Genomic DNA, 26,641 nt, shown 5'->3' with positions numbered 1-26,641 from the left:
ATATTGACCTTTTAGCAATCAGTTTAAAGGGCAAAATTTAGTATAAATACTTAAATAATTCAATTTATTTATCAGTTCAACAATTAGTTTCCAACAGCAGAGTAATCTTATCCATTGTATAATATTTCAGTATAGTTTTAAAATCAAAAAATTTTATAATGAAACTACTAAGCATTGGTGGATTAGCTTTTGTACTTGTTGGATTGGCTTCAGCAGGACATCATCATGGTGGTGGTGGTGATGGTGGTGGTCATGGTGGTTCTGTTAGTTATAGTGTTGTAACAAAGCACGACGATTCACATGGACACGGTGGTCACGGTGGTCATGGCGGTCATGGTGGTCATGATGGCCATCATGAACATAGCAGTTATGTTATAACTTCGCATGGTGGAGGACATGACGGCGGACATGGTGGATATGATGGTGGACATGGTGGTCATGATGGCGGTCACGATGGAGGACATCATGGAGGTTACGAAGCTCACCATTATCCTAAATATGAGTTCAGTTATGGTGTTGAAGATAAACATCATGGAGATAAAAAAAGTCAATGGGAACATCGTGATGGTGATCATGTGAAAGGTAATGAAGTACATTTGTATATAATTTTATTAACATATTCACATAATATAATTATTTACATTGTTTTTATAGGTAGTTACTCACTTAAGGAAGCTGATGGCACTACTCGTGTTGTAGAATACACTGCTGATAAACACAGTGGATTCAATGCTAAGGTCCATAAAATCGGACATGCCCACGGTGGTCATGATGGAGGTCACGATCATGGTCACGGACATGGTCATGGTCATGGACATGGTGGTCATGGAAGCAGTTACGTTAATGTTAAACAACATCATTAAATGCAAAAGAATTTCATATTGAAAAGCTATAGAATATATATCAGTGCAAACTGTTAAAATAGTTGTTTAATATGTAAATAATAAATACGAGTATTCATATAGGAATAAAAATGTTTTACTTTGAAAATGTTTACGATATAAGATATAGTGTTTAATTTGTTAAATTTTTGATTACAATATTGAAATGGAAATTGCTTTCGAATAAGTGGATTACATCTGTATATCATTTACTAAGTACCCAATAATTACAAAATTTTTAAGAGAAGTGTGAAAAATAGCTATTTGGTTCTTTGTTTTTTTAAAGTATTAGTCAATTTATTAGTCATTAATTAATTTATTATTCGTTCCAAACTGAAACAAAACTTCACTAATTTAACGAGAATACACTATGAAGAAGTTACCAATATATTAATATAGATTATTTATCTTATTTAACGTCTCCATATTAGGAAGTATTTGAAACACGCTCAAATATTTTAAACATTATATATTTTTAGAAAATAAATTATAAATATTTTGTAGAAATTTTAAGAAAATAGCTTGTTTGCATTTACATTTTGAGTCTGTTTGTTTTGAAATCGTCTTTGTTGTATTAAATTTGAAGATCAGTCAATAAATTATTTATGCAATAATATTTTTGTGAAGCAATATAAGCATCAGCATTGTACGATTGCTTTATATAATTTCTTCACATAACAGTTCATATGTTAGCATAAGTAGAGAACTCTCTTGTTAAGATTATGGAATCAAATTAGTATAAAATATAGAGAACATAAAATTCTCAAAAGTATTCCATTAAACACTTTTGACAAATTATTTTTTGTGCACATATTATATACAATCTCTACTTCATATTTTATATAAAATAAAATATTTGAAAAATTTTACAAATATAGTTTGGAGTATGAAAAGATATCAAGCATTTTTATATTCTACTATTCTACTTGTATAATAGACCTAAACTGCAGCATTTCTATATAAGAGACTGTCATTAACGCAATGACCAAACTGTTTGAAATATTTTGATAATAATATTCTAATGTTATTTCTGGAGAAAAATATGTTTGCTAATGAAAAAACGATTCCAAAAAAAAATGTTAATGAAAATCTCTTTAAAAATATTGAAAATCAAGCCAGTATAACAAACATGTAGTCAATAATAATATAATAATGATTTTTAGTCAAGCTCCTACCATATAAGAGAAAATAATAATATTATTTCTAACATAATATTGCAAACAATTGGTGGGAAATTTGTCCTACTCGTATTTTATCAGTATAATTAGAAGTAAAAATTATTGTAGTGACTGTCAAGTGAAATGAAAAATACTTTAATATGTTATATAAAAAGAAAAATAGAAGAAAATCATATGGAAATAAAATTTAAATTAAAAGGAAGTGATCTATGTACTTGATAATACACTAGCATATTTTTGATATGTTCCATTAAGGTTTTTAATATAAAGTGATTTTATTCGTTTATAGTACTGTACAAAATGTTAGAAATTCGACTACGTGTTACAATCTTCATTGCACTTGTTAAACTGAACGTTTTTATAGATAAAAACAAGGCCGTTGTTGTTAACGGTTTATATGAGAGCGGGTTGAATTGCAAATCCAAAACGAATTTTACCGATTATCTTATTTTAAAGAATGAGTCAAATGTATTACAACAATTTCCGAATTTCTATACTCGTATATTGACCTTTTAGCAATCAGTTTAAAGTGCAAAATTTAGTATAAATACTTAAATAATTCAATTTCTTTATCAGTTCAACAATTAGTTTCCAACAGCAGAGTAATCTTATCCATTGTATAATATTTGAGTATAGTTTTAAAATCATAAAATTTTATAATGAAACTACTAAGCATTGGTGGATTAGCTTTTGTACTTGTTGGATTGGCTTCAGCAGGACATCATCATGGTGGTGGTGGTGATGGTGGTCATGGTGGTTCTGTTAGTTATAGCGTTGTAACAAAGCACGACGATTCACATGGACACGGTGGTCATGGTGGTCATGGTGGTCATGATGGCCATCATGAACATAGCAGTTATGTTATAACTTCGCATGGTGGAGGACATGACGGCGGACATGGTGGATATGATGGTGGACATGGTGGTCATGATGGCGGTCACGATGGAGGACACCATGGCGGTCACGAAGCTCACCATTATCCTAAATATGAGTTCAGTTATGGTGTTGAAGATAAACATCATGGAGATAAAAAAAGTCAATGGGAACATCGTGATGGTGGCCATGTGAAAGGTAATGAAGTACATTTATATATAATTTTATTAACATATTCACATAATATAATTATTTACATTGTTTTTATAGGCAGTTACTCACTTAAGGAAGCTGATGGCACTACTCGTGTTGTAGAATACACTGCTGATAAACACAGTGGATTCAATGCTAAGGTCCATAAAATCGGACATGCCCACGGTGGTCATGATGGAGGTCACGATCATGGTCACGGACATGGTCATGGTCATGGACATGGTGGTCATGGAAGCAGTTACGTTAATGTTAAACAACATCATTAAATGCGAAAGAATTTCATAGTGAAAAACTATAGAATATATATCAGTGCAAACTGTTAAAATAGTTGTTTAATATGTAAATAATAAATACGAGTATTCATATAGGAATAAAAATGTTTTACTTTGAAAATGTTTACGATATAAGATATAGTGTTTAATTTGTTAAATTTTTAATTACAATATTGAAATGGAAATTGCTTTCGAATAAGTGGAGTACATCTGTATATCATTTACTAAGTACCCAATAATTACAAAACTTTTAAGAGAAGGGTGAAAAATAGCTATTTGGTTCTTTGTTCTTTTAAAGTATTAGTCAATTTATTAGTCAATATAATTATAGATTTGTTGTAAATTCGTTCCAATTTGAAACAAAACTTCACTAATTTAACGAGAATAAACTATGAAGAAGTTACCAATATATTAATATAGATTATTTATCTTATTTAAAGTCTCCATATTAGGAAGTATTTGAAACACGCTCAAATATTTTAAACATTATATGTTTTTAGAAAATAAATTATAAATATTTTGTAGAAATTTTAAGAAAATAGCTTGTTTGCATTTACATTTTGAGTCTGTTTGTTTTGAAATCGTCTTTGTTGTATTAAATTTGAAGATCAGTCAATAAATTATTTATGCAATAATATTTTTGTGAAGCAATATAAGCATCAGCATTGTACGATTCCTTTATATAATTTCTTCACATAACAGTTCATATGTTAGCATAAGTAGAGAACTCTCCTGTTAAGATTATGGAATCAAATTAGTATAAAATATAGAGAACATAAAATTCTCAAAAATATTCCATTAAAAACTTTTGACAAATTATTTTTTGTACACATATTATATACAATCTCTACTTCATATTTTATATAAAATAAAATATTTGAAAAATTTTACAAATATAGTTTGGAGTATGAAAAGATATCAAGCATTTTTATATTCTACTATTCTACTTGTATAATAGACCTAAACTGCAGCATTTCTATATAAGAGACTGTCATTAACGCGAGGACCAAACTGTTTGAAATATTTTGATAATAATATTCTAATGTTATTTCTGGAGAAAAATATGTTTGCTAATGAAAAAACGATTCCAAAAAAAAATGTTAATGAAAATCTCTTTAAAAATATTGAAAATCAATCTAGTATAACAAACATGTAGTCAATAATAATATAATAATGATGTTTAGTCAAGCTCCTACCATATAAGAGAAAATAATAATGTTATTTCTAACATAATATTGCAAACAATTGGTGGAAAATGTCCTACTCGTATTTTATCAGTATAATTAGAAGTAAAAATTATTGTAGTGACTGTCAATTGAAATGAAAAATACTATTATATGTTATATAAAAAGAAAAATAGAAGAAAATCATATGGAAATAAAATTTAAATTAAAAGGAAGTGATCTATGTACTTGATAATACACTAGCATATTTTTGATATGTTCCATTAAGGTTTTTAATATAAAGTGATTTTATTCGTTTATAGTACTGTACAAAATGTTAGAAATTCGACTATGTGTTACAATCTTCATTGCACTTGTTAAACTGAACGTTTTTATAGATAAAAACAAGGCCGTTGTTGTTAACGGTTTATATGAGAGCGGGTTGAATTGCAAATCCAAAACGAATTTTACCGATTATCTTATTTTAAAGAATGAGTCAAATGTATTACAGCAATTTCCGAATTTCTATACTCGTATATTGACCTTTTAGCAATCAGTTTAAAGGGCAAAATTTAGTATAAATACTTAAATAATTCAATTTATTTATCAGTTCAACAATTAGTTTCCAACAGCAGAGTTATCTTATCCATTGTATAATATTTGAGTATAGTCTTAAAATCAAAAAATTTTATAATGAAACTACTAAGCATTGGTGGATTAGCTTTTGTACTTGTTGGATTGGCTTCAGCAGGACATCATCATGGTGGTGGTGGTGGTGGTGGTCATGGTGGTTCTGTTAGTTATAGCGTTGTAACAAAGCACGACGATTCACATGGACACGGTGGTCACGGTGGTCATGGTGGTCATGGTGGTCATGGTGGTCATGATGGCCATCATGAACATAGCAGTTATGTTATAACTTCGCATGGTGGAGGACATGACGGCGGACATGGTGGATATGACGGTGGACATGGTGGTCATGATGGTGGTCACGATGGAGGACACCATGGCGGTCACAAAGCTCACCATTATCCTAAATATGAGTTCAGTTATGGTGTTGAAGATAAACATCATGGAGATAAAAAAAGTCAATGGGAACATCGTGATGGTGATCATGTGAAAGGTAATGAAGTACATTTGTATATAATTTTATTAACATATTCACATAATATAATTTTTTACATTGTTTTTATAGGTAGTTACTCACTTAAGGAAGCTGATGGCACTACTCGTGTTGTAGAATACACTGCTGATAAACACAGTGGATTCAATGCTAAGGTCCATAAAATCGGACATGCCCACGGTGGTCATGATGGAGGTCACGATCATGGTCACGGACATGGTCATGGTCATGGACATGGTGGTCATGGAAGCAGTTACGTTAATGTTAAACAACATCATTAAATGCAAAAGAATTTCATATTGAAAAACTATAGAATATATATCAGTGCAAACTGTTAAAATAGTTGTTTAATATGTAAATAATAAATACGAGTATTCATATAGGAATAAAAATGTTTTACTTTGAAATGGAAATTGCTTTCGAATAAATGGATTACATCTGTATATCATTTACTAAGTACCCAATAATTACAAAACTTTTAAGAGAAGGGTGAAAAATAGCTATTTGGTTCTTTGTTTTTTTAAAGTATTAGTCAATTTATTAGTCAATATAATTATAGATTTGTTGTAAATTCGTTCCAAACTGAAACAAAACTTCACTAATTTAACGAGAATAAACTATGAAGAAGTTACCAATATATTAATTTAGATTATTTATCTTATTTAACGTCTCCGTATTAGGAAGTATTTGAAACACGCTCAAATATTTTAAACATTATATGTTTTTAGAAAATAAATTATAAATATTTTGTAGAAATTTTAAGAAAATAGCTTGTTTGCATTTACATTTTGAGTCTGTTTGTTTTGAAATCGTCTTTGTTGTATTAAATTTGAAGATCAGTCAATAAATTATTTATGCAATAATATTTTTGTGAAGCAATATAAGCATCAGCATTGTACGATTCCTTTATATAATTTCTTCACATAACAGTTCATATGTTAGCATAAGTAGAGAACTCTCTTGTTAAGATTATGGAATCAAATTAGTATAAAATATAGAGAACATAAAATTCTCAAAAGTATTCCATTAAACACTTTTGACAAATTATTTTTTGTGCACATATTATATACAATCTCTACTTCATATTTTATATAAAATGAAATATTTGAAAAATTTTACAAATATAGTTTGGAGTATGAAAAGATATCAAGCATTTTTATATTCTACTATTCTACTTGTATAATAGACCTAAACTGCAGCATTTCTATATAAGAGACTGTCATTAACGCAAGGACCAAACTGTTTGAAATATTTTGATAATAATATTCTAATGTTATTTCTGGAGAAAAATATGTTTGCTAATGAAAAAACGATTCCAAAAAAAATGTTAATGAAAATCTCTTTAAAAATATTGAAAATCAATCTAGTATAACAAACATGTAGTCAATAATAATATAATAATGATTTTTAGTCAAGCTCCTACCATATAAGAGAAAATAATAATATTATTTCTAACATAATATTGCAAACAATTGGTGGAAAATTTGTCCTACTCGTATTTTATCAGTATAATTAGAAGTAAAAATTATTGTAGTGACTGTCAAGTGAAATGAAAAATACTATTATATGTTATATAAAAAGAAAAATAGAAGAAAATCATATGGAAATAAAATTTAAATTAAAAGGAAGTGATCTATGTACTTGATAATACACTAGCATATTTTTGATATGTTCCATTAAGGTTTTTAATATAAAGTGATTTTATTCGTTTATAGTACTGTACAAAATGTTAGAAATTCGACTATGTGTTACAATCTTCATTGCACTTGTTAAACTGAACGTTTTTATAGATAAAAACAAGGCCGTTGTTGTTAACGGTTTATATGAGAGCGGGTTGAATTGCAAATCCAAAACGAATTTTACCGATTATCTTATTTTAAAGAATGAGTCAAATGTATTACAGCAATTTCCGAATTTCTATACTCGTATATTGACCTTTTAGCAATCAGTTTAAAGGGCAAAATTTAGTATAAATACTTAAATAATTCAATTTATTTATCAGTTCAACAATTAGTTTCCAACAGCAGAGTTATCTTATCCATTGTATAATATTTGAGTATAGTCTTAAAATCAAAAAATTTTATAATGAAACTACTAAGCATTGGTGGATTAGCTTTTGTACTTGTTGGATTGGCTTCAGCAGGACATCATCATGGTGGTGGTGGTGATGGTGGTGGTCATGGTGGTTCTGTTAGTTATAGTGTTGTAACAAAGCACGACGATTCACATGGACACGGTGGTCACGGTGGTCATGGCGGTCATGGTGGTCATGATGGCCATCATGAACATAGCAGTTATGTTATAACTTCGCATGGTGGAGGACATGACGGCGGACATGGTGGATATGATGGTGGACATGGTGGTCATGATGGCGGTCACGATGGAGGACATCATGGCGGTCACGAAGCTCACCATTATCCTAAATATGAGTTCAGTTATGGTGTTGAAGATAAACATCATGGAGATAAAAAAAGTCAATGGGAACATCGTGATGGTGATCATGTGAAAGGTAATGAAGTACATTTGTATATAATTTTATTAATATATTCACATAATATAATTATTTACATTGTTTTTATAGGTAGTTACTCACTTAAGGAAGCTGATGGCACTACTCGTGTTGTAGAATACACTGCTGATAAACACAGTGGATTCAATGCTAAGGTCCATAAAATCGGACATGCCCACGGTGGTCATGATGAAGGTCACGATCATGGTCACGGACATGGTCATGGTCATGGACATGGTGGTCATGGAAGCAGTTACGTTAATGTTAAACAACATCATTAAATGCAAAAGAATTTCATATTGAAAAACTATAGAATATATATCAGTGCAAACTGTTAAAATAGTTGTTTAATATGTAAATAATAAATACGAGTATTCATATAGGAATAAAAATGTTTTATTTTGAAAATGTTTACGATATAAGATATAGTGTTTAATTTGTTAAATTTTTGATAACAATATTGAAATGGAAATTGCTTTCGAATAAGTGGATTACATCTGTATATCATTTACTAAGTACCCAATAATTACAAAACTTTTAAGAGAAGGGTGAAAAATAGCTATTTGGTTCTTTGTTTTTTTAAAGTATTAGTCAATTTATTAGTCATTAATTAATTTATTATTCGTTCCAAACTGAAACAAAACTTCACCAATTTAAAGAGAATAAACTATGAAGAAGTTACCAATATATTAATATAGATTATTTATCTTATTTAACGTCTCCGTACATTATATGTTTTTAGAAAATAAATTATAAATATTTTGTAGAAATTTTAAGAAAATAGCTTGTTTGCATTTACATTTTGAGTCTGTTTGTTTTGAAATCGTCTTTGTTGTATTAAATTTGAAGATCAGTCAATAAATTATTTATGCAATAATATTTTTGTGAAGCAATATAAGCATCAGCATTGTACGATTCCTTTATATAATTACTTCACATAACAGTTCATATGTTAGCATAAGTAGAGAACTCTCTTGTTAAGATTATGGAATCAAATTAGTATAAAATATAGAGAACATAAAATTCTCAAAAATATTCCATTAAACACTTTTGACAAATTATTTTTTGTGCACATATTATATACAATCTCTACTTCATATTTTATATAAAATAAAATATTTGAAAAATTTTACAAATATAGTTTGGAGTATGAAAAGATATCAAGCATTTTTATATTCTACTATTCTACTTGTATAATAGACCTAAACTGCAGCATTTCTATATAAGAGACTGTCATTAACGCAATGACCAAACTGTTTGAAATATTTTGATAATAATGTTCTAATGTTATTTCTGGAGAAAAATATGTTTGCTAATGAAAAAACGATTCCAAAAAAAATGTTAATGAAAATCTCTTTAAAAATATTGAAAATCAATCCAGTATAACAAACATGTAGTCAATAATAATATAATAATGATTTTTAGTCAAGCTCCTACCATATAAGAGAAAATAATAATATTATTTCTAACATAATATTGCAAACAATTGGTGGGAAATTTGTCCTACTCGTATTTTATCAGTATAATTAGAAGTAAAAATTATTGTAGTGACTGTCAAGTGAAATGAAAAATACTTTTATATGTTATATAAAAAGAAAAATAGAAGAAAATCATATGGAAATAAAATTTAAATTAAAAGGAAGTGATCTATGTACTTGATAATACACTAGCATATTTTTGATATGTTCCATTATGGTTTTTATTATGAAGTGATTTTATTCGTTTATAGTACTGTACAAAATGTTAGAAATTCGACTATGTGTTACAATCTTCATTGCACTTGTTAAACTGAACGTTTTTATAGATAAAAACAAGGCCGTTGTTGTTAACGGTTTATATGAGAGCGGGTTGAATTGCAAATCCAAAACGAATTTTACCGATTATCTTATTTTAAAGAATGAGTCAAATGTATTACAACAATTTCCGAATTTCTATACTCGTATATTGACCTTTTAGCAATCAGTTTAAAGGGCAAAATTTAGTATAAATACTTAAATAATTCAATTTATTTATCAGTTCAACAATTAGTTTCCAACAGCAGAGTAATCTTATCCATTGTATAATATTTGAGTATAGTTTTAAAATCAAAAAATTTTATAATGAAACTACTAAGCATTGGTGGATTAGCTTTTGTACTTGTTGGATTGGCTTCAGCAGGACATCATCATGGTGGTGGTGGTGATGGTGGTCATGGTGGTTCTGTTAGTTATAGCGTTGTAACAAAGCACGACGATTCACATGGAGACGGTGGTCATGGCGGTCATGGTGGTCATGATGGCCATCATGAACATAGCAGTTATGTTATAACTTCGCATGGTGGAGGACATGACGGCGGACATGGTGGATATGATTTTGGACATGGTGGTCATGATGGCGGTCACGATGGAGGACACCATGGCGGTCACGAAGCTCACCATTATCCTAAATATGAGTTCAGTTATGGTGTTGAAGATAAACATCATGGAGATAAAAAAAGTCAATGGGAACATCGTGATGGTGGCCATGTGAAAGGTAATGAAGTACATTTGTATATAATTTTATTAACATATTCACATAATATGATTATTTACATTGTTTTTATAGGTAGTTACTCACTTAAGGAAGCTGATGGCACTACTCGTGTTGTAGAATACACTGCTGATAAACACAGTGGATTCAATGCTAAGGTCCATAAAATCGGACATGCCCACGGTGGTCATGATGGAGGTCACGATCATGGTCACGGACATGGTCATGGTCATGGACATGGTGGTCATGGAAGCAGTTACGTTAATGTTAAACAACATCATTAAATGCGAAAGAATTTCATATTGAAAAACTATAGAATATATATCAGTGCAAACTGTTAAAATAGTTGTTTAATATGTAAATAATAAATACGAGTATTCATATAGGAATAAAAATGTTTTACTTTGAAATGGAAATTGCTTTCGAATAAATGGATTACATCTGTATATCATTTACTAAGTACCCAATAATTACAAAACTTTTAAGAGAAGGGTGAAAAATAGCTATTTGGTTCTTTATTTTTTTAAAGTATTAGTCAATTTATTAGTCAATGTAATTATAGATTTGTTGTAAATTCGTTCCAAATTAAAACAAAACTTCACTAATTTAACGAGAATAAACTATGAAGAAGTTACCAATATATTAATTTAGATTATTTATCTTATTTAACGTCTCCGTATTAGGAAGTATTTGAAACACGCTCAAATATTTTAAACATTATATGTTTTTAGAAAATAAATTATAAATATTTTGTAGAAATTTTAAGAAAATAGCTTGTTTGCATTTACATTTTGAGTCTGTTTGTTTTGAAATCGTCTTTGTTGTATTAAATTTGAAGATCAGTCAATAAATTATTTATGCAATAATATTTTTGTGAAGCAATATAAGCATCAGCATTGTACGATTCCTTTATATAATTACTTCACATAACAGTTCATATGTTAGCATAAGTAGAGAACTCTCTTGTTAAGATTATGGAATCAAATTAGTATAAAATATAGAGAACATAAAATTCTCAAAAGTATTCCATTAAACACTTTTGACAAATTATTTTTTGTGCACATATTATATACAATCTCTACTTCATATTTTATATCTGAAACAAATATACTCCATTTATTATTAAAATATGTTAATGCAACATATGCTACAAATATAGTTTGGAGTATGAAAAGATATCAAGCATTTTTATATTCTAAGAGAAAATGATCGCATCTTACGGTAAACTAAATATTGTCAATATAGTTCTGGAATTCTTTGAAAATAATATTTGAAAATTATTATATATAATTTTATATTACAAATAATATATAACTCTACTTGTATGATAGACCTAAACTGCAACATTTCTGTATAGGGTGGTGATTCTTAACTTTCGTGGCTGTCATTATCCTAGTAGCAATTATAGCCCACCATTAATGGGTTAAAATTTTTATCTCTTACAAACAATGATCATATTCGTTTATGTAGTAATATTGCGTTAGGTGTTATTCTGCGGTAATTGAATTAGATACACAAATGAATGTTTTATAACATTCAATGCAGAATGTTTTTGGAAAGTTTCTTTGCATTTGTTCAAAAAACAGCCAAGATAACGCTGGATAGCGATCAAGCGATCTATAGTCTACAAGCACTTAGAATTTTTGCAGTTCTAAGGCGAGTTAAATGTTAATTGGTAATAATGTGGATTGCGTCTTACTGTATTTGTGGTAATTAATCATAAAACTGGAAAAATTGTATTGTGCTTAAAATACTTACTGCAAACCGTCAATGTTATCTAATCGGAAAGATGTTAGCATCGGTAAAAGGAAAATCATCATAAAATTTTGGGAGAAAAGGAAGTCGAATCAGGAAATTGAACGTTTGGTTGGAAGACCGCTCTGTTCAATTCATACCGTGATCAAAAATTTGAAAACTACCGGAATTATTACGTTGTGAAAGCCACTCAATATTAAATGCGGTAACTACAAGTCCACGTTTGACGGCATTGAAAATTGTACGAAATATACAGGAAAGCTTTGCAAAAAATATTTCTGTGGTTACCGCACGCAGAATTTTGAGACGGTTCTGTTTTCATAGTAGAGTAGCACGAAGGAAGCCTTACATATCTTTAATTAATCGAAAGAAGCGCATTGCTTTTGCAAATAAATAAGATATGCCGGAGGAGTTGTGGAACAAAGTGATTTTCTCCCATGAATCTAAGTTCTATGCTTTGACTTACATGGATGTAAATTAGGTTAGCGTAAGTGAGGTGATGCATACAATAAACTCAAAATACGGGTAATCTTGAGTTTGTGGAAACAACAATGGATAGAAATATTTATCTTAACATTTTGAAGCGTAATATACGATTCAGTGCTGACAAATTGGGACAAACGGATGGATTTTATTTTCAACAGGATAATGATTCTAAACAGTCAGCAGAAAGTATGCGTCTTTGGTTGCTATATAACGGCATTTTTGCAAAGAAAACCTCATAAACATTCAATTTTAACAAAACAGCATTTGATAGACATAATCCTAAATGAATGGGGCGAAATAATAACTCAGGAGACCAGTTAACTTGCAGCTTCGATGAAAAACCGTCTAGTACAAGTTCTAAAGTATTACGGTTACCCAACTAGTTACTTAGTGCTTGTAGACTTTTGATCGTCTGTTTTGCTATCCTTGACACTAAAAGCACCGTTATCTCGGCTGTAAAGTGAACATGTGCAAAGAAACTTCGTGAAAACATTGTATATTGAATGTTATGAAAATAACACTAAAGTATTTTTTCAACAATTTGAGATTTATGACTCTGAGTGTATATTTTGTATCGTAATCGCGTAGATTTAATATTAGAATAAGGTTTTACATCTTTCTACGAAGTGGTTTTTATGATTCTTATGGTTCTTATCAGTTTCTAGTGTAGTTTTTCTCATAGGTCTTTGTATGTTACAATATGTTATTCGATTATCTTGAAGCCGAAAATTGACTTTGATGAACAAGTATACAGAGATATTCGATTAGTCTTGCTTCAATTCTCAAGTAAAGTATCTGAATGGTAAATTTCTAATTCCATTTGTATATTATCATTTATATAGCAAGAAAATATAATTAGAATACTCGTATCATTAAGTTAGGTTAGTCATTACCGGCGATCGGTAGGGGATTCACTTAGGCCTATTTGACCATTGTGTTACAGTCCATAGAGAAAACCTGGAATTTTTGGTAAAGCTTAAAATGCTATTTAATGGGAGGTCTTATAATTCATTAAGATCCTGATGGAAGGAGCTCTTAAAGTGTTGATTCGCCGCCGTGTATGAGTTGGGCACTCAGAGTAGATTAGAGGCACTTTCATCGTCTTCCCCACAGCTGCGACAGGTATGATTGAAAGGGCGATTCAATCTTCTAGCATGACCGAGTATCACTAACTTAAAATTAATATTTTTAAGAAATAAAATATTTGAAAAAAGTGCAATAATAATAAAATAAGTGACTGAAAATAATTAGTCTAAATAAAAATATGTATCTAATCTTAGTTAATATTTTTTATAAATATAATTTTTATGATATTATACTTTGTACAAAGTTAAAATATGCAATATACAGAAGGTCATTGCCACCACCAATTTTCGAATGCATTGAATTTAGAGAAAGGTTAAGCCATGTTTACTTCACAACACAATGCGTCATGCTAACAAAAGTTACCAAATTCTGCACTTTTTTATTTTATTCGAATTGCTCTAGTGCAGTGGGAAAACACATTTTTTAAGGTATAAATAGTTTGTTACATTAGGTTAACAATCAGTTCAACAACAAACTTAACATTGAGAGGTTTATACCTTTAAAATTTTAAAAAGTGAATTTTAAAGTATTTTGAAGTTAAAATGAAGCTAATTAGTGTTTGCGGATTAATTTTTGCACTACTTAGCTTAGTTTCGGGAGGAAATCATGAACATGGTGGTGAAGGTTCCAGTTATAGTGTTGTAACTAAGCATGAGGAACCAGAACATCATCACAGCTATGGTCATGATGATCATAGCAGTTATGTTGTGATATCATATGATGGTGGGCACGAAAGTGGACATGTCGGATATGAAGGAGGTTTTGATGGAGGTTATGATGGTGGTCATGATGGTGGTGACTATGGTGGGCATGATGGTGGTCACGATGGTGGCCACGATGGTGGTCATGATAGTGGACATGATGGTGGTCATGATGATGGACATGAAGCTCATCATTATCCTAAATATGAATTTAATTATGGTGTTGAAGATAAACATCATGGAGATAAAAAGAGTCAATGGGAGCATCGTGATGGCGGTCATGTTAAAGGTAATTTTATTCAATAAATATATTAATAGAGTTTTAAGATTTGCTATTTTATACTGTTTTGACAGGTAGTTACTCATTAAAAGAAGCTGATGGTACAACTAGAATTGTGGAGTACACCGCTGATGACCATAAAGGATTTAATGCTAAGGTTCATAAAATTGGCCATGCGCACGCAGGTCACGAGGGTGGTCACGATGATGGTCAAGAACACGGTCATGGACATGGTGGTCATGGCAGCAGTTACATTAATGTGAAGCAACATCATGACAAGCATTAATTATATTCTTCAGAAGTTTACATTAAAGCTTGTGATCGACTGGTATTAAAAATGCAAAGTTATGTTTCAAATCTTTTTGTTTCATAGCAACTGCACCTGTTACTACTATTACATATTTTTATAAGCAACGAATAAATGTCTTTGGTCCAATAATTTGTTTGTATATTTATTTGCTAATTTAAGCTAAAATTGCGTTATTTATAAAATAATCAATGCTATTGTAAATGATCACCATGTATTTACGAAGCCACGTTTCTTTTCTTATTGGGGTTTTCTTACAACAAATCTATAATCATTACTACACCAGGCTGCATGCTTTCATTGTCAATGCTGCTGTTAAAGTTTTACTCAATTTGTATTTAAACTTTATTATAAGCGTATTAATTAAACTTAATTCTACTATAAAAAAGCTTTTTGTTATAAAAGCTTCATATCTCTGAGCTTTGCATTGCTTTAATATGTGTCGAAATGTATGCCAAACATTTTATATAGAAAAAGTTTGAACGTCTTTTTAAGCATCGAGCATGTTATTTATAAATATGTACAAAGAATTTGAATAATAACTGACTCTATACAATGGTAAAAATTCGTAAAAAAAAATTAATTTGTATATTAAGAAAATTTATAGGAACTCTTTAAAATTTTAAATATATATTGCTATAATGTTAATTAAGAATTCTATCAAAAATAGGTTGTACACGTATAAGATTGCCAGATTCTAAGTAAATTGCCTTTAAGATTTGTTTTTTTTTCATCATAAACATCTTAGACACAACATTTGGAGCACTAAATTTCCAAAACTTTTCGAGTATTCAAGGCCATCTAATTATTCTGATACTTAATGAATGTTTCCAATGCCGGAATCATTATAAATTTGCCCACAAAGACAATAACAAATGATAAATGATTTTCAAAACTTTAACAGAAACAGGTGAATTAATTGGTCTATGAGATCTAGTCACAATACTACTTTTGTAGAAAATACAGTCATCGAACATTCTTAATAACTCCTTGTTATCAATAATACCATAACATGTATGTTGTATTATGTTGTCTCGTTGTAATTAAAAGTAATGTTCTACACTCACATATGGTAAAAAATCATTTAACACGGCTTTTTCACGGGTGCCATTTACGGTGACATACCTATTTTTTTCCTATTTGAATAAGCATGGATCAGTTCTGAAATTCTGTAGATTTCAAATTTAGATTATGTGACCATTATAAAAAAGAATTCACACATTTTAATAATAGCGTCATCTTTTAATGTTCAGCTTGAACTTAACCTGATTAAATTTTGGGGTTGAGATCTACTATTCGTTCTTTTTTATGAGCTGTTACTCATATACAAGTAAAAAAGTCTTACTATTTTAAAAATTCGCATGGAAAAAATACATCGACTATAGATGCCTTTTAATCTAGTGCTAATATTAATTTTCCGACTTCCTTAAAACTGTAAATCACTTGCTCGTTTAGTGTATTGTTTATGGGCCCGAAAAAATGTTTGATCTAGTATAGCAATGTCTGGTAAATAAGGTGCGTTCATTAGAAATTTACAGTTTTATCTTTTAAAATAATTTTCAGCAAATATAACAAAATGTGTTCTAAATTTCTCATATTGAAGAATAATATTATTACTTCTGTTTTCCTATTCCAGTTCTATAATATTAGTGGTTGTTTTAAACGTATAAGTTCTAATCGGTAGCGGTATTAAAGGATATCAAACCATTACTTAATTGTAACTCATATTTCATATTGACGTTAATTGGTCTGAGTTATCAATTCTAATATATGCTGGTTTGTATATGATTGTGTTAGATCCATTTTCCGTTTTTATTAACTATACAACATTTTATGTGTGAAAGCATTACTTTTCCAAAAATAATTTTACAATATAATTTGTTATATTTTTCGAAATCCATATATAAAGTACTGACAGGTATGATTTCATATTGCAAAATAATTTTATGCGTGTCATGGTTATACATAATTGCATAAAAGTTAAAATCCTTTAGCTGTTAAAATATTTTAATACCACATTTTAAATTCATAGATTATATATGTCAATGAATCAGTATATTTCGCCTTACAAACCATCATTCAATCGATGGGACTTTTTCAATATGGCCAATTTATCAATTAAGCCATAATTTATCTACTTTAAGGATTCGCGAATTCGTTCTTAACAGCCATTGTCAATAGCCAGAATTAAGTCGTACAGTTTGGTACTTGCATAAATCACTATTGAATAAGATAGCAAACATATACCGCAACGATTATTGACAAATCAGTTTTTCAGTCCGAGCTACAGATAATCTTTTCCATTCTCTTGCTACGATTTTGGCTTCAACCGGGTAAAATTTTTATTTGCATTCCGGCACTTAAGATAAACAAAAGCGTAAATTTTGCTACAATTCCACAAGCTCTGCGGTCGTTTTGCTATGAACCGCAATTTGTATAAATATTCTTGGCAATTATGTGTAGTAGAGCCCGCACGCATCTTTTAAAATCGAATTGTTGGTTGCCGGAAGATAAACATTAAAAACTCTTGCCTGAAAATTTATGCATTACTGTGATTATTTGAGGTTGACATAGACAAACTTTTAAAGGATATAAAGAGAATTTTTAATGAATTAAAATTTTACATGCTTTTGGTTTAAAGAAGGAATCTTAAATATATTCCTTGGTTATTGTGTTAAAACTTTAATAAATTTACAAGAAATTAGTTTTTAGTGTTGGATAAGTAAGTTTAAAATTTTTAAGATTAACTGTTAATTAAGATAGGTTTTACGTTAAGGAAAGGTTTAATTAAAAAATATAAATTTTTGTGTTGTTATGAAAATTATGTTTTGCGTAAAAATGTATGTCTACTTTAGACTTTAATGGGGGTTTCAATTGTACATATTAGTTTTTTGTTGCATTATAGATCAATAGTTTATTTTCAACGAGTTGAGATCAACCAAACAGTATAAATGTGATAACTTGAATTCCAAATCCTTCCTTGTTGTGAAAGACAGTTGTTAGTTATTTATAAATACACTGCGACACTCATCTCTAGAAAGAGTGTGTGATAGTTGAATGGACCACCAGGAGTTGGTTTGAAGTTTTTACTGTTTCAGACATGTGCGAAAATCATTAAAACTTTTTAGTAATTGACTGGATGCGGCAGCTGGGTGAATGTTACTATAGATGTTTCTGAAGAGGTGGGCAGATAAGTTAAGTTGCGTAGATATTAACTATAGTGTGTATACTGTACTGGTTTGATATTTTCTATAAAATGGTCGTTGTTTACATATGAATCTGAAATTTTATAATATAAGCCGGTCAGATTTGTTTGAGTTTATTAAGCAGTTTATTATACCAGTTACAGTTACAGAAGATTAATTATTTAAGAATTTATATAAATAATAATGTTAATAATATGCACCACTTTTTGTATGCCAATCTGACACACAACAAATATGTTATTGTCAATTTAGATATTAAGTAAAATTTTTGAATTTTTGTAAGTGCTGTACGAATTTCCATGAATCAGTAATAAATAATAATAATAACACCAAAATATTTTAAAAGCTTATGTGATATCGAGAAATGTACATGTGAAGTCTATATTGCAATGCAGTATAAACGGTACAATAAACTGTGCAAATTTTTCAAAGGTACCGTCTCTAAAGTCAAATTGATGGTTCAGTTGTAATCCATTATTAATAATTGTTGATTATAGTTTGTTAAGGATCATGGTTTCAATCACTTCGCTTACTTATTGTAGATGAGTCATAAATCAATATAACGGTCTTTCTTCCAATTATTTACTAGGTTTTGATATAACAATTATTACTAATACTTTTCACTGTAGCGGAAATTAGTTTGTTTTCGTCATATATTTCGCCGTATATAATCAAATTCAGTTAACTCATGCGATATATTCACAGTTATTAAGTTGTAGACCGGAGCTTTATTATTTTATGTATTTGTGATAAGAGCAAGAAATTGATAAATCAGTTTGTTCAAAAATGATAGGTGCATTTAAAAATAATACAGCTAGCTTTTCCTATAACTTCCTATAATTCCTATTTCCTATAAAACATAATCAGCTACTTAAATGTATACAATTCCCATTGTTATTAAAAAAAATTGATCAAGAATCAGCGGGCTATAAGGAAACCTATTGTTTTGTATTTTATATAAATTTTTTTCACTATATAATGAAATGGGAACCCTAAATTAATTTTAATTGGATTCATTGGTTGCAGCTTATTAAATTTTCTCATAATTTCCTTTCTGCCCTTTCCCTATTGTCGCTTCCATTTTTTAACTCCTGAGTCTGGTGGCCATCTTTACTATTTCCTGTCCTGTGCTGTACTTTTGAGTTACGCATTATGTTTTCAAAGGAGGAGGTCAACTTTTGTTCATAAATATTTATTTTACGTTTTCGTTTCTTTTGCGATACTTTTTCATTTTGAACGAAAAGTTCAACCTTGTTCGATGTAATTTATGCGAATTAAATGCATATTTTCGTATTTCGCTTTGCCCCTTCTAACTTTGCTGCCAACTACAAAAGTTATATGAATTAAGGCACCAAAACCAGTGGCTGAAGAAGCGGAAAAACTTTTCCGGTCGCTACGTAAAAGTAAAGATTATGACAGACGACGACAACCGGCCTCTGAAAAGCAAAAATTTCTCCCGAACAATGCGTTTGCAAAGCGAATATACACCCTGAAGTCCACTTTTATGTACGCCATAATTTCTTAAATGATAACAACGTTTAGGTTGCGTTCTCCAAACTTTGCTGCTTTACTCAAAAGATGCTTGAAGTACACTTATAATGCACTTTACTCTGCATTTAATGCTCTAAATAATTCAATTAAGCCCAATTCATAATGTATTCACTTAAGCTACGTTGTACGTACTTTTAAAGTGCATAATTCTTGTATAGATAAAAATATAGCAAAAACTTTATAAAACGCTTTGCATTTGTAAGATTATTATAGTTAAAAAAAATGTGATGAAAAATTCGTACGAAACGTAATAGAAAAGCTATTAGAAAAATTTAAAATAGTAAAAATGCTGAGATTAAAAATTATGAAATATTTTAATAATCCTATACATTATTTAGCATTTATTAACACTTATTCTAATCATGTAATAATTAAAGAAATTTCGTAAAAAACTTAAATTTTCGATGCAACATAATTGTACTCAGTTTATGTTAAATTATTAACATTACCGTAGAGATCGACTAAGGCCTGTTGGTAATTGCTTTGCTGTATAAATCTAAAGTATCCAAAATACGAGAGTTCTTGAAAAGAATATTGTCAATGGTTTTTTGCACACACTGATATCTCTATGTGGTATCTTAATAAGATAACCAAATTGTTTCATATTTAAGAGATGCTAATTCGTGTACAGATGTTTGCATATCATTGAGCATTTTTATCTTGCGTTTAATTGTGCTTTACTGGAAGAATTCAACTATTGTTTGAAGGATACCCGTTTAGAGGAAATTCAAAGCAACAAGCTACCTATTTTATATATAAATCGAATTAAGTTATGCACTTTAATTTTGGTAGTGTAAGTATAATCGTATTCGTATAATCGTAATCGTTTAAGGATATAACTGAAATTTTATTCAGAATTTTGAATATTAATTATATTAAAAGAAGCATGAAGTCAAGCAAAATAGATGGTGTAGTGCTTAACATACCATTCATATAAAGTTGAGTCCTGCGCTCTACTGCACGGTAGGATGATTTGTTTAGGACCGTTCATCAAACGAAAAAACAATACTAATACTGTAGCGCTTCTTTAATGATCGCCTTGTAAAACCATTGAATTATAACAAATATTTCTATTTCTAAAAATCACTTTAGCATATATTGGTTAATATTATAAATGCATAAATTTAAATGGACTTTCGTACATTTTATTGGGAAATCAAGTATTAGAATTAAAGTACCAAAATATTAATATTAAATAATATGGTATATTAACATAAAAGATTACAATCAGAAAATTTTACATTAAATTAATAAAATATGTACTCAAGTATTGAGTCTGTATTAGTTTGTTGTGTTCGATCTAATCTAATTTAGAAAAGTGAGGCTACTAACTTATTATAATTTGTTATTATATTGATTACTAAGTTAGATCGATTCAGGAGTATCATAAACGCTGTAAGTGTATAAAAACTATTTCAGCATATTTAAGTATATAAATATATTTCAGACCATTATTTTTTTGGAATAATGACAAACAGGAAAGAATAAAATATTCGAATCAATACGAATAAGTTATGCTTTATTAGCTATTGGTCTTTATCAATTATTTACAGCAGAAATCAATATTGGGGTTTATTTTACATCAGCTGCAGTAATTTTTACTGTGCCAATATGAAATTAAATTTAAATTTCGGTTGATTAGCAACAATTCAAGAAACTCAATTAAATTATTCATCTACTACTATATGAACATTAGGATTACTTGTATTTTTATTTATAGTAGAGTAATATAATAGTCACTAACTACATCATATTATACAGTGTTATTAATAATTAATTTTATTATTATTATTTATTTTGTAATGTGTATCTGATAAATGTTTTTCTGATTTTTATGTATAGCACAGAGCTATACCCATTTTCAATAGTGGGTACAATTAGGTCAAAATAAATTAATAAATAAATTAAATAGTTTAATAAATTTAAATCTTTAAGAAAGTTGTTTTTGTTATTAATGCAATAATGATATAGTATGCGTTGAGAACTCTTCCACTTTTTCTTTAAAATATCTGCCGGAATAAAATCATCATAAAAATCAATACTCTAATATAATATAATAAGATATTATTATAACAAGAGTTATATGTTATTATTTAGTTAAAATGTAATTATAATATAATTAATCTAATATCAAAATATAGTCATAGGGAGAACTTTAAGTTCAAATGAAAAAAAAAAATTATGGACAAGACCTTATTAAAAAGTTGAAATGGGATAGTGTGCACAATTTTTTATCAAAACTGGAAAGCAATTTATTTATATGTATATATAATGCATACAGGACATAGGTAACAATGTGAAACACTTCACTTCACTTGCATATTTTTAAACAACCTCTTAATGTCCTTAAATGTCCTTTGTCAACTGAGTATTTTAGTTGTAGACATTTTTCGACTGGTTTCCTTTTATGAAAATCCCACTTCAAACGTTATTGACAAGCAATCAGCTTTATTTAACGAAATATTTTTTAAGCTAAACTTCGTTTAAGCATACATTTATATATATTTGAAGTACCATTTACAAAATGTAATAATGCGAGCAGCTTAGCGTAATATTTGCCAATCGAAAGAGCATAACAAAATTTTTTTTAGGATTCATGTAAGCTTCTATGCCAAATACTATAATATACTTACATGGGATGATATTTAAACTGCTCAGGCGGAAAATGTTTTCCATACGCACTTTCTGTTGTGAGCACTGATTTGATTGGGACTTTCAGTTATGATTTCAACTTATAAGAGTTATTTTGGATTTCGTTCGTGTAGTTTTCGGTAATGGTTCCGGTTGTGCAGATTTACATGTCTTGACCTTACTTCTCAATTTGAAATACTAGAAATGTGTGTTGTTATACGAGAATATTTTAGGGTATTTGCCCTCAATTTGTCTTTCCCTATTAAAGAGAAAGAACCCTCATTTCGTATAATTATGAATGGCATGTTTGAATCGATTTCGCATTTATTTTTACAGTCGATAAATATTTTGAACCGAATTTTTCGCTACTAAAAATTTTAGAGCAAATAATAATAAGAAAGAAATGAAAAAAGTGAAATATTGTAATAGTCATAAATACTGACAGAAAAGTATAAAATTTTTATGATTTATATCTTCTAGTTAAATTATGAAAGGACTTAAAATATATACAAACCGTTTGTGCAAAAATGCGTGAAAGACAATTATGTGCAGTAAATTTTATGTTAATAAATTCAAAAGTATAAGGAAAATAATATTTATTAACAATCAGATAAAGAGCAGTCTGAACATTTACAGGTTGGTAAGTCCAGTTTTTTATTATGAAACGTAAAAATTGAATAACTTCATTATTATTAAAAAAAAGGTTATGTATGAAGTATAATTCAGTACGTTTTTTCAAGTCTTTTATCTATTCAGTTTTTATGAATTTTTGATTTTAAAGTGGATTATCAGACATCAAACATTAAAAAATAAATTAATTGCATTATAGGGACATAGCGGGTAACTGTAGGGCGGATGAGCTGGCCAAGACTGGGGCTCTTCTCCCCAGTCGTTCCACTTGCAACAGCTAAACTGGCAATTAAACAAAAATATCTAAACATTGCTCAGCAACAATGGGCAAGTGAGCCCAGTTGTCACATTTTTAGGTCGATTTGGTCTAACTTGGATAAAAAGCGTACGAGTCAGCTGCTCCAACTAAAGAGAGATCTGCTCAGTACTACGGTATCGGTGCTGACCGGTCATTGTTTAATAGGGAGGCATGCTATGAGACTAGGTCTTCCTTATAATGACCTCTGTCACGGTTGTGGCTCTGAGGACGAGGAGGAAACTGTGTTCCATCTCATGTGTCAGTGCCCATCTTTAGCCAGAAGAAGATCAAAAATCTTGGGGGCCCCTTTTCTGACCGATCTGACTGAGCTGTCATCCTACAATGTGAGGGATCTAGCTAGATTCATAGAACTGTCGGGTTGGTTCTCCTTCACCTAATGGGGGAGTCGTTGCCTCTCTTTTGGGCTTTGGTCGTATACTGATCACCTGATCTATATACGAACATCGCTTTTTCCTTGTGGTACCACAACGGGCCATTATTTGTGCTCAAGTGGGCTTTCTTGGTAAACAAGGCCGCCACTCCAACCTACCTACCTACCTGCATTACAATTTCTTAAATGATTATGTGAAAATATCTAAAAATGGATTCAATCTGAGTAAATGATGTTTGTATGATATTCATAATTTTGTCATGTATAGTGTAATTGCTTGTCGTTTTGCTTCTTGTAAGTGTTTAGGACCCCAACAAGATTGGATAGTTCTACTGAGTAGTCTTTCATATATTGGAAAGGAATATATTGCATGTATATACATTTGTTTGACTGTACATATAAGATTTATTATATGTTCACCATAAATAAAAAGATTCTGAAATTTTATAATCATTTATGATTTTTAACATTTTAAATGTTAATACAGATGTTTACTCCAGAAATGTTTTTTTTAGCGTTGTATATTGTTTTGTTTTTTATTTCTTTTTGCGTTTTAAGTGCTGTTAACTGTCGTTTTGACGTTGTTTATTATAGTGTACGAACATATTTAAGCTAAGTTCAGCACTAACTGCATATGTGAGTAAAGTGGAAGGGTTTTCTTTTCTTAAATTAATAAGTTTTTATATTTAGCATTTCATATAGTTTGAAGTGGGTTAATACTATAATATCATCATAACATATTAGCTAGAATACGATGGTTTACCATTATCGATCCGCCATCGATGGCAATGCTAGACTATCGATAGTCGACGATAGTTTGTCATTGCAACGCTTCAGAAAAAAAGTGGACTTTTGGTATCTGTAGTTTTTAGTTTTTAATTCTAATTCTAAAAATATCACGGAGTTAAATATTTCCACATTAAATTACTATTAAATAGTAATAATGAAATATTTCTGTGTACCCGCTACTTCAGTCAACTCCGAACGCAAGTCCAGCTTGTCAGTAAAGCTGGACAAATTGTTTCAGAACGCCAAACTCGACTGAAAGTAAAAACCATCAATATGATGCTATTTTTAAACAAAAATATTTAGTAACTAAAATAGAAACATTGATGAAAAAAGAAATGAAATTTATGTTTATCGAAAACTATCGATAGTAATCGATGGTTTGAGAAAAAACTATCGCTTACTATCGATGGTGCCGACTATCGATAGTTCTCCATCTCTATCATGTATGTGTCTGTATATTAATATGAAGATTCTTTATTTTCATAAAATTCTAATTAACGAGAAAGTTAAATACTCATTTAAACATCCAATTTTTGTGTTTAAATTTTATTAATATGTATATTAAAAATATTTTTGCACAGAATTTTGTTTTTCTGAGTGAAGTCTATTACACAAATTTGATCAAACATAAAGCATGTCATCTATGTTGACATAATTTTTGGCTAAAAGGCACATTATAGGTCATCTATTTTTTATTTTATTTTGTATTTATTTTTTGCTTGAATTTTGGCTGTTAGCTGACATTACATTATTAACTTGTTACACAAATACACAAAAAAGCTCAAGCGCCACATGGTGAAGTACGACTGCAGTTACACACTCACGCACACGCCTACTAAAACATGAGTTAAATATGACTCACGTAGGCTCCTAACAATTTAATCCGGCCAATGTGCACCCAAATTCATTCAGCTTGTCCAACTCCAAGTGTTTGTTATGGCAGCAACAAATTTCGTGTACGAATAGTCACAACATCTCAACAACAAATACAAGAGTATATGCCATCCAAACAAGTAGAGAACGCATACAAATATAAAAAATATGTTTATAGCCTTTTATTCGGAGGCTCATGCATACAAGCATGCAAGTGCCACATACGCACACATTAAATACTGAATATTATGTTTATTTTATTGTCGTTTGTGTGTCGTTACACAAACAAAATATGTGGTTATTTTGTGTAATTAACCTAATTTATGATAATGTCTCGTTCATTTGCTTTTAATGTGTATTTTAGCGCATTACTTCTGCCCTCTTAACCATGTTAAGGATTTTTTACAAAATCATATGTAAGGACTTTTTAATGTTCATATAAAAACGTTTTAGGGTCTTCGTTAATATATGCAAAAGTACAGTTCAATTATTGTTATTAAAGCAACTATTTAACTAAAGCAATCCTTAAATTAAGAGCTTTATTTTGCAAAGAACAGGAAAATGAAATCAATATATAAAAATAACTCGTGGAGTAAAAGTAGCATAACTTTCTCAGTATTACGTTCCTAGATTAGGTTCTATACATAAGAAAGAATATATAAACCTTATATATTATATATATAAACTTATATAAATATATAAGCCTCTACAAACAGAATAGTATTGAAGTTTAACAATTAAAAATATAAATAAAATTAAATAATTCAATTATTCTACAGCTGGTTTATGATTTCGCTCTAATATAAATACAGCAAGTGAATTTGTTAATAAAACTTTCACAGCAATGTAACAAAACTCCAGAAAAATGTGAGAACAAAAAAGTCAAATACGGCTTTGGGTCAGTTGGTCAAGGTGTGCTAACTCTGAGCTTCAAATT

At 29.5% G+C, this 26,641-nt stretch overlaps 6 protein-coding genes across 6 annotated transcripts; all 6 read left to right on the top strand.

The window, feature by feature from the left end:
- The first annotated feature begins 158 nt into the window (after window positions 1-158).
- On the top strand, window positions 159-863 carry LOC119667622 (cold and drought-regulated protein CORA-like). Its single transcript, XM_038076926.1, has 2 exons — window positions 159-582; window positions 655-863. The coding sequence occupies exons 1-2, from the start codon at window positions 159-161 to the stop codon at window positions 861-863; spliced, it is 633 nt and encodes a 210-aa protein (XP_037932854.1).
- A 1,855-nt stretch (window positions 864-2,718) lies between these two features.
- LOC119667621 (cold and drought-regulated protein CORA-like) lies at window positions 2,719-3,411 on the top strand. Its single transcript, XM_038076925.1, has 2 exons — window positions 2,719-3,130; window positions 3,203-3,411. The coding sequence occupies exons 1-2, from the start codon at window positions 2,719-2,721 to the stop codon at window positions 3,409-3,411; spliced, it is 621 nt and encodes a 206-aa protein (XP_037932853.1).
- Window positions 3,412-5,273: 1,862 nt separating this feature from the next.
- On the top strand, window positions 5,274-5,984 carry LOC119667620 (cold and drought-regulated protein CORA-like). Its single transcript, XM_038076924.1, has 2 exons — window positions 5,274-5,703; window positions 5,776-5,984. Exons 1-2 carry the CDS (start codon window positions 5,274-5,276, stop codon window positions 5,982-5,984), a joined length of 639 nt encoding a protein of 212 aa, XP_037932852.1.
- Window positions 5,985-7,788: 1,804 nt separating this feature from the next.
- LOC119667619 (cold and drought-regulated protein CORA-like) lies at window positions 7,789-8,493 on the top strand. The gene is made up of 2 exons (XM_038076923.1): window positions 7,789-8,212; window positions 8,285-8,493. Exons 1-2 carry the CDS (start codon window positions 7,789-7,791, stop codon window positions 8,491-8,493), a joined length of 633 nt encoding a protein of 210 aa, XP_037932851.1.
- A 1,818-nt stretch (window positions 8,494-10,311) lies between these two features.
- On the top strand, window positions 10,312-11,004 carry LOC119667618 (cold and drought-regulated protein CORA-like). Its single transcript, XM_038076922.1, has 2 exons — window positions 10,312-10,723; window positions 10,796-11,004. The coding sequence occupies exons 1-2, from the start codon at window positions 10,312-10,314 to the stop codon at window positions 11,002-11,004; spliced, it is 621 nt and encodes a 206-aa protein (XP_037932850.1).
- A 3,585-nt stretch (window positions 11,005-14,589) lies between these two features.
- LOC119667617 (histidine-rich glycoprotein-like) lies at window positions 14,590-15,314 on the top strand. The gene is made up of 3 exons (XM_038076920.1): window positions 14,590-14,757; window positions 14,884-15,037; window positions 15,103-15,314. The coding sequence occupies exons 1-3, from the start codon at window positions 14,590-14,592 to the stop codon at window positions 15,312-15,314; spliced, it is 534 nt and encodes a 177-aa protein (XP_037932848.1).
- The last annotated feature ends 11,327 nt before the right edge of the window (window positions 15,315-26,641 follow it).

The sequence above is a fragment of the Teleopsis dalmanni genome, chromosome 1 (assembly GCF_002237135.1).
Source record: "Teleopsis dalmanni isolate 2A chromosome 1, ASM223713v2, whole genome shotgun sequence".
Taxonomy (NCBI): Eukaryota; Metazoa; Arthropoda; class Insecta; order Diptera; family Diopsidae; genus Teleopsis; species Teleopsis dalmanni.
Note: the sequence above shows the minus strand (reverse complement) of the source record. Positions and strands in the feature narration are given on the sequence as shown.

Excerpts from the sequence above, each read along its gene's own strand:
- LOC119667621 (XM_038076925.1), top strand. The coding sequence starts at position 2,719 with ATGAAACTACTAAGCATTGGTGGATTAGCTTTTGTACTTGTTGGATTG. Across the intron at positions 3,131-3,202 it reads TGATGGTGGCCATGTGAAAG|GCAGTTACTCACTTAAGGAA; the intron begins GTAATGAAGTAC and ends TTGTTTTTATAG.
- LOC119667619 (XM_038076923.1), top strand. The coding sequence starts at position 7,789 with ATGAAACTACTAAGCATTGGTGGATTAGCTTTTGTACTTGTTGGATTG. Across the intron at positions 8,213-8,284 it reads TGATGGTGATCATGTGAAAG|GTAGTTACTCACTTAAGGAA; the intron begins GTAATGAAGTAC and ends TTGTTTTTATAG.
- LOC119667620 (XM_038076924.1), top strand. The coding sequence starts at position 5,274 with ATGAAACTACTAAGCATTGGTGGATTAGCTTTTGTACTTGTTGGATTG. Across the intron at positions 5,704-5,775 it reads TGATGGTGATCATGTGAAAG|GTAGTTACTCACTTAAGGAA; the intron begins GTAATGAAGTAC and ends TTGTTTTTATAG.
- LOC119667618 (XM_038076922.1), top strand. The coding sequence starts at position 10,312 with ATGAAACTACTAAGCATTGGTGGATTAGCTTTTGTACTTGTTGGATTG. Across the intron at positions 10,724-10,795 it reads TGATGGTGGCCATGTGAAAG|GTAGTTACTCACTTAAGGAA; the intron begins GTAATGAAGTAC and ends TTGTTTTTATAG.
- LOC119667622 (XM_038076926.1), top strand. The coding sequence starts at position 159 with ATGAAACTACTAAGCATTGGTGGATTAGCTTTTGTACTTGTTGGATTG. Across the intron at positions 583-654 it reads TGATGGTGATCATGTGAAAG|GTAGTTACTCACTTAAGGAA; the intron begins GTAATGAAGTAC and ends TTGTTTTTATAG.
- LOC119667617 (XM_038076920.1), top strand. The coding sequence starts at position 14,590 with ATGAAGCTAATTAGTGTTTGCGGATTAATTTTTGCACTACTTAGCTTA. Across the intron at positions 14,758-14,883 it reads ATCATAGCAGTTATGTTGTG|GATGGTGGTCATGATAGTGG; the intron begins ATATCATATGAT and ends GATGGTGGCCAC. Across the intron at positions 15,038-15,102 it reads TGATGGCGGTCATGTTAAAG|GTAGTTACTCATTAAAAGAA; the intron begins GTAATTTTATTC and ends CTGTTTTGACAG.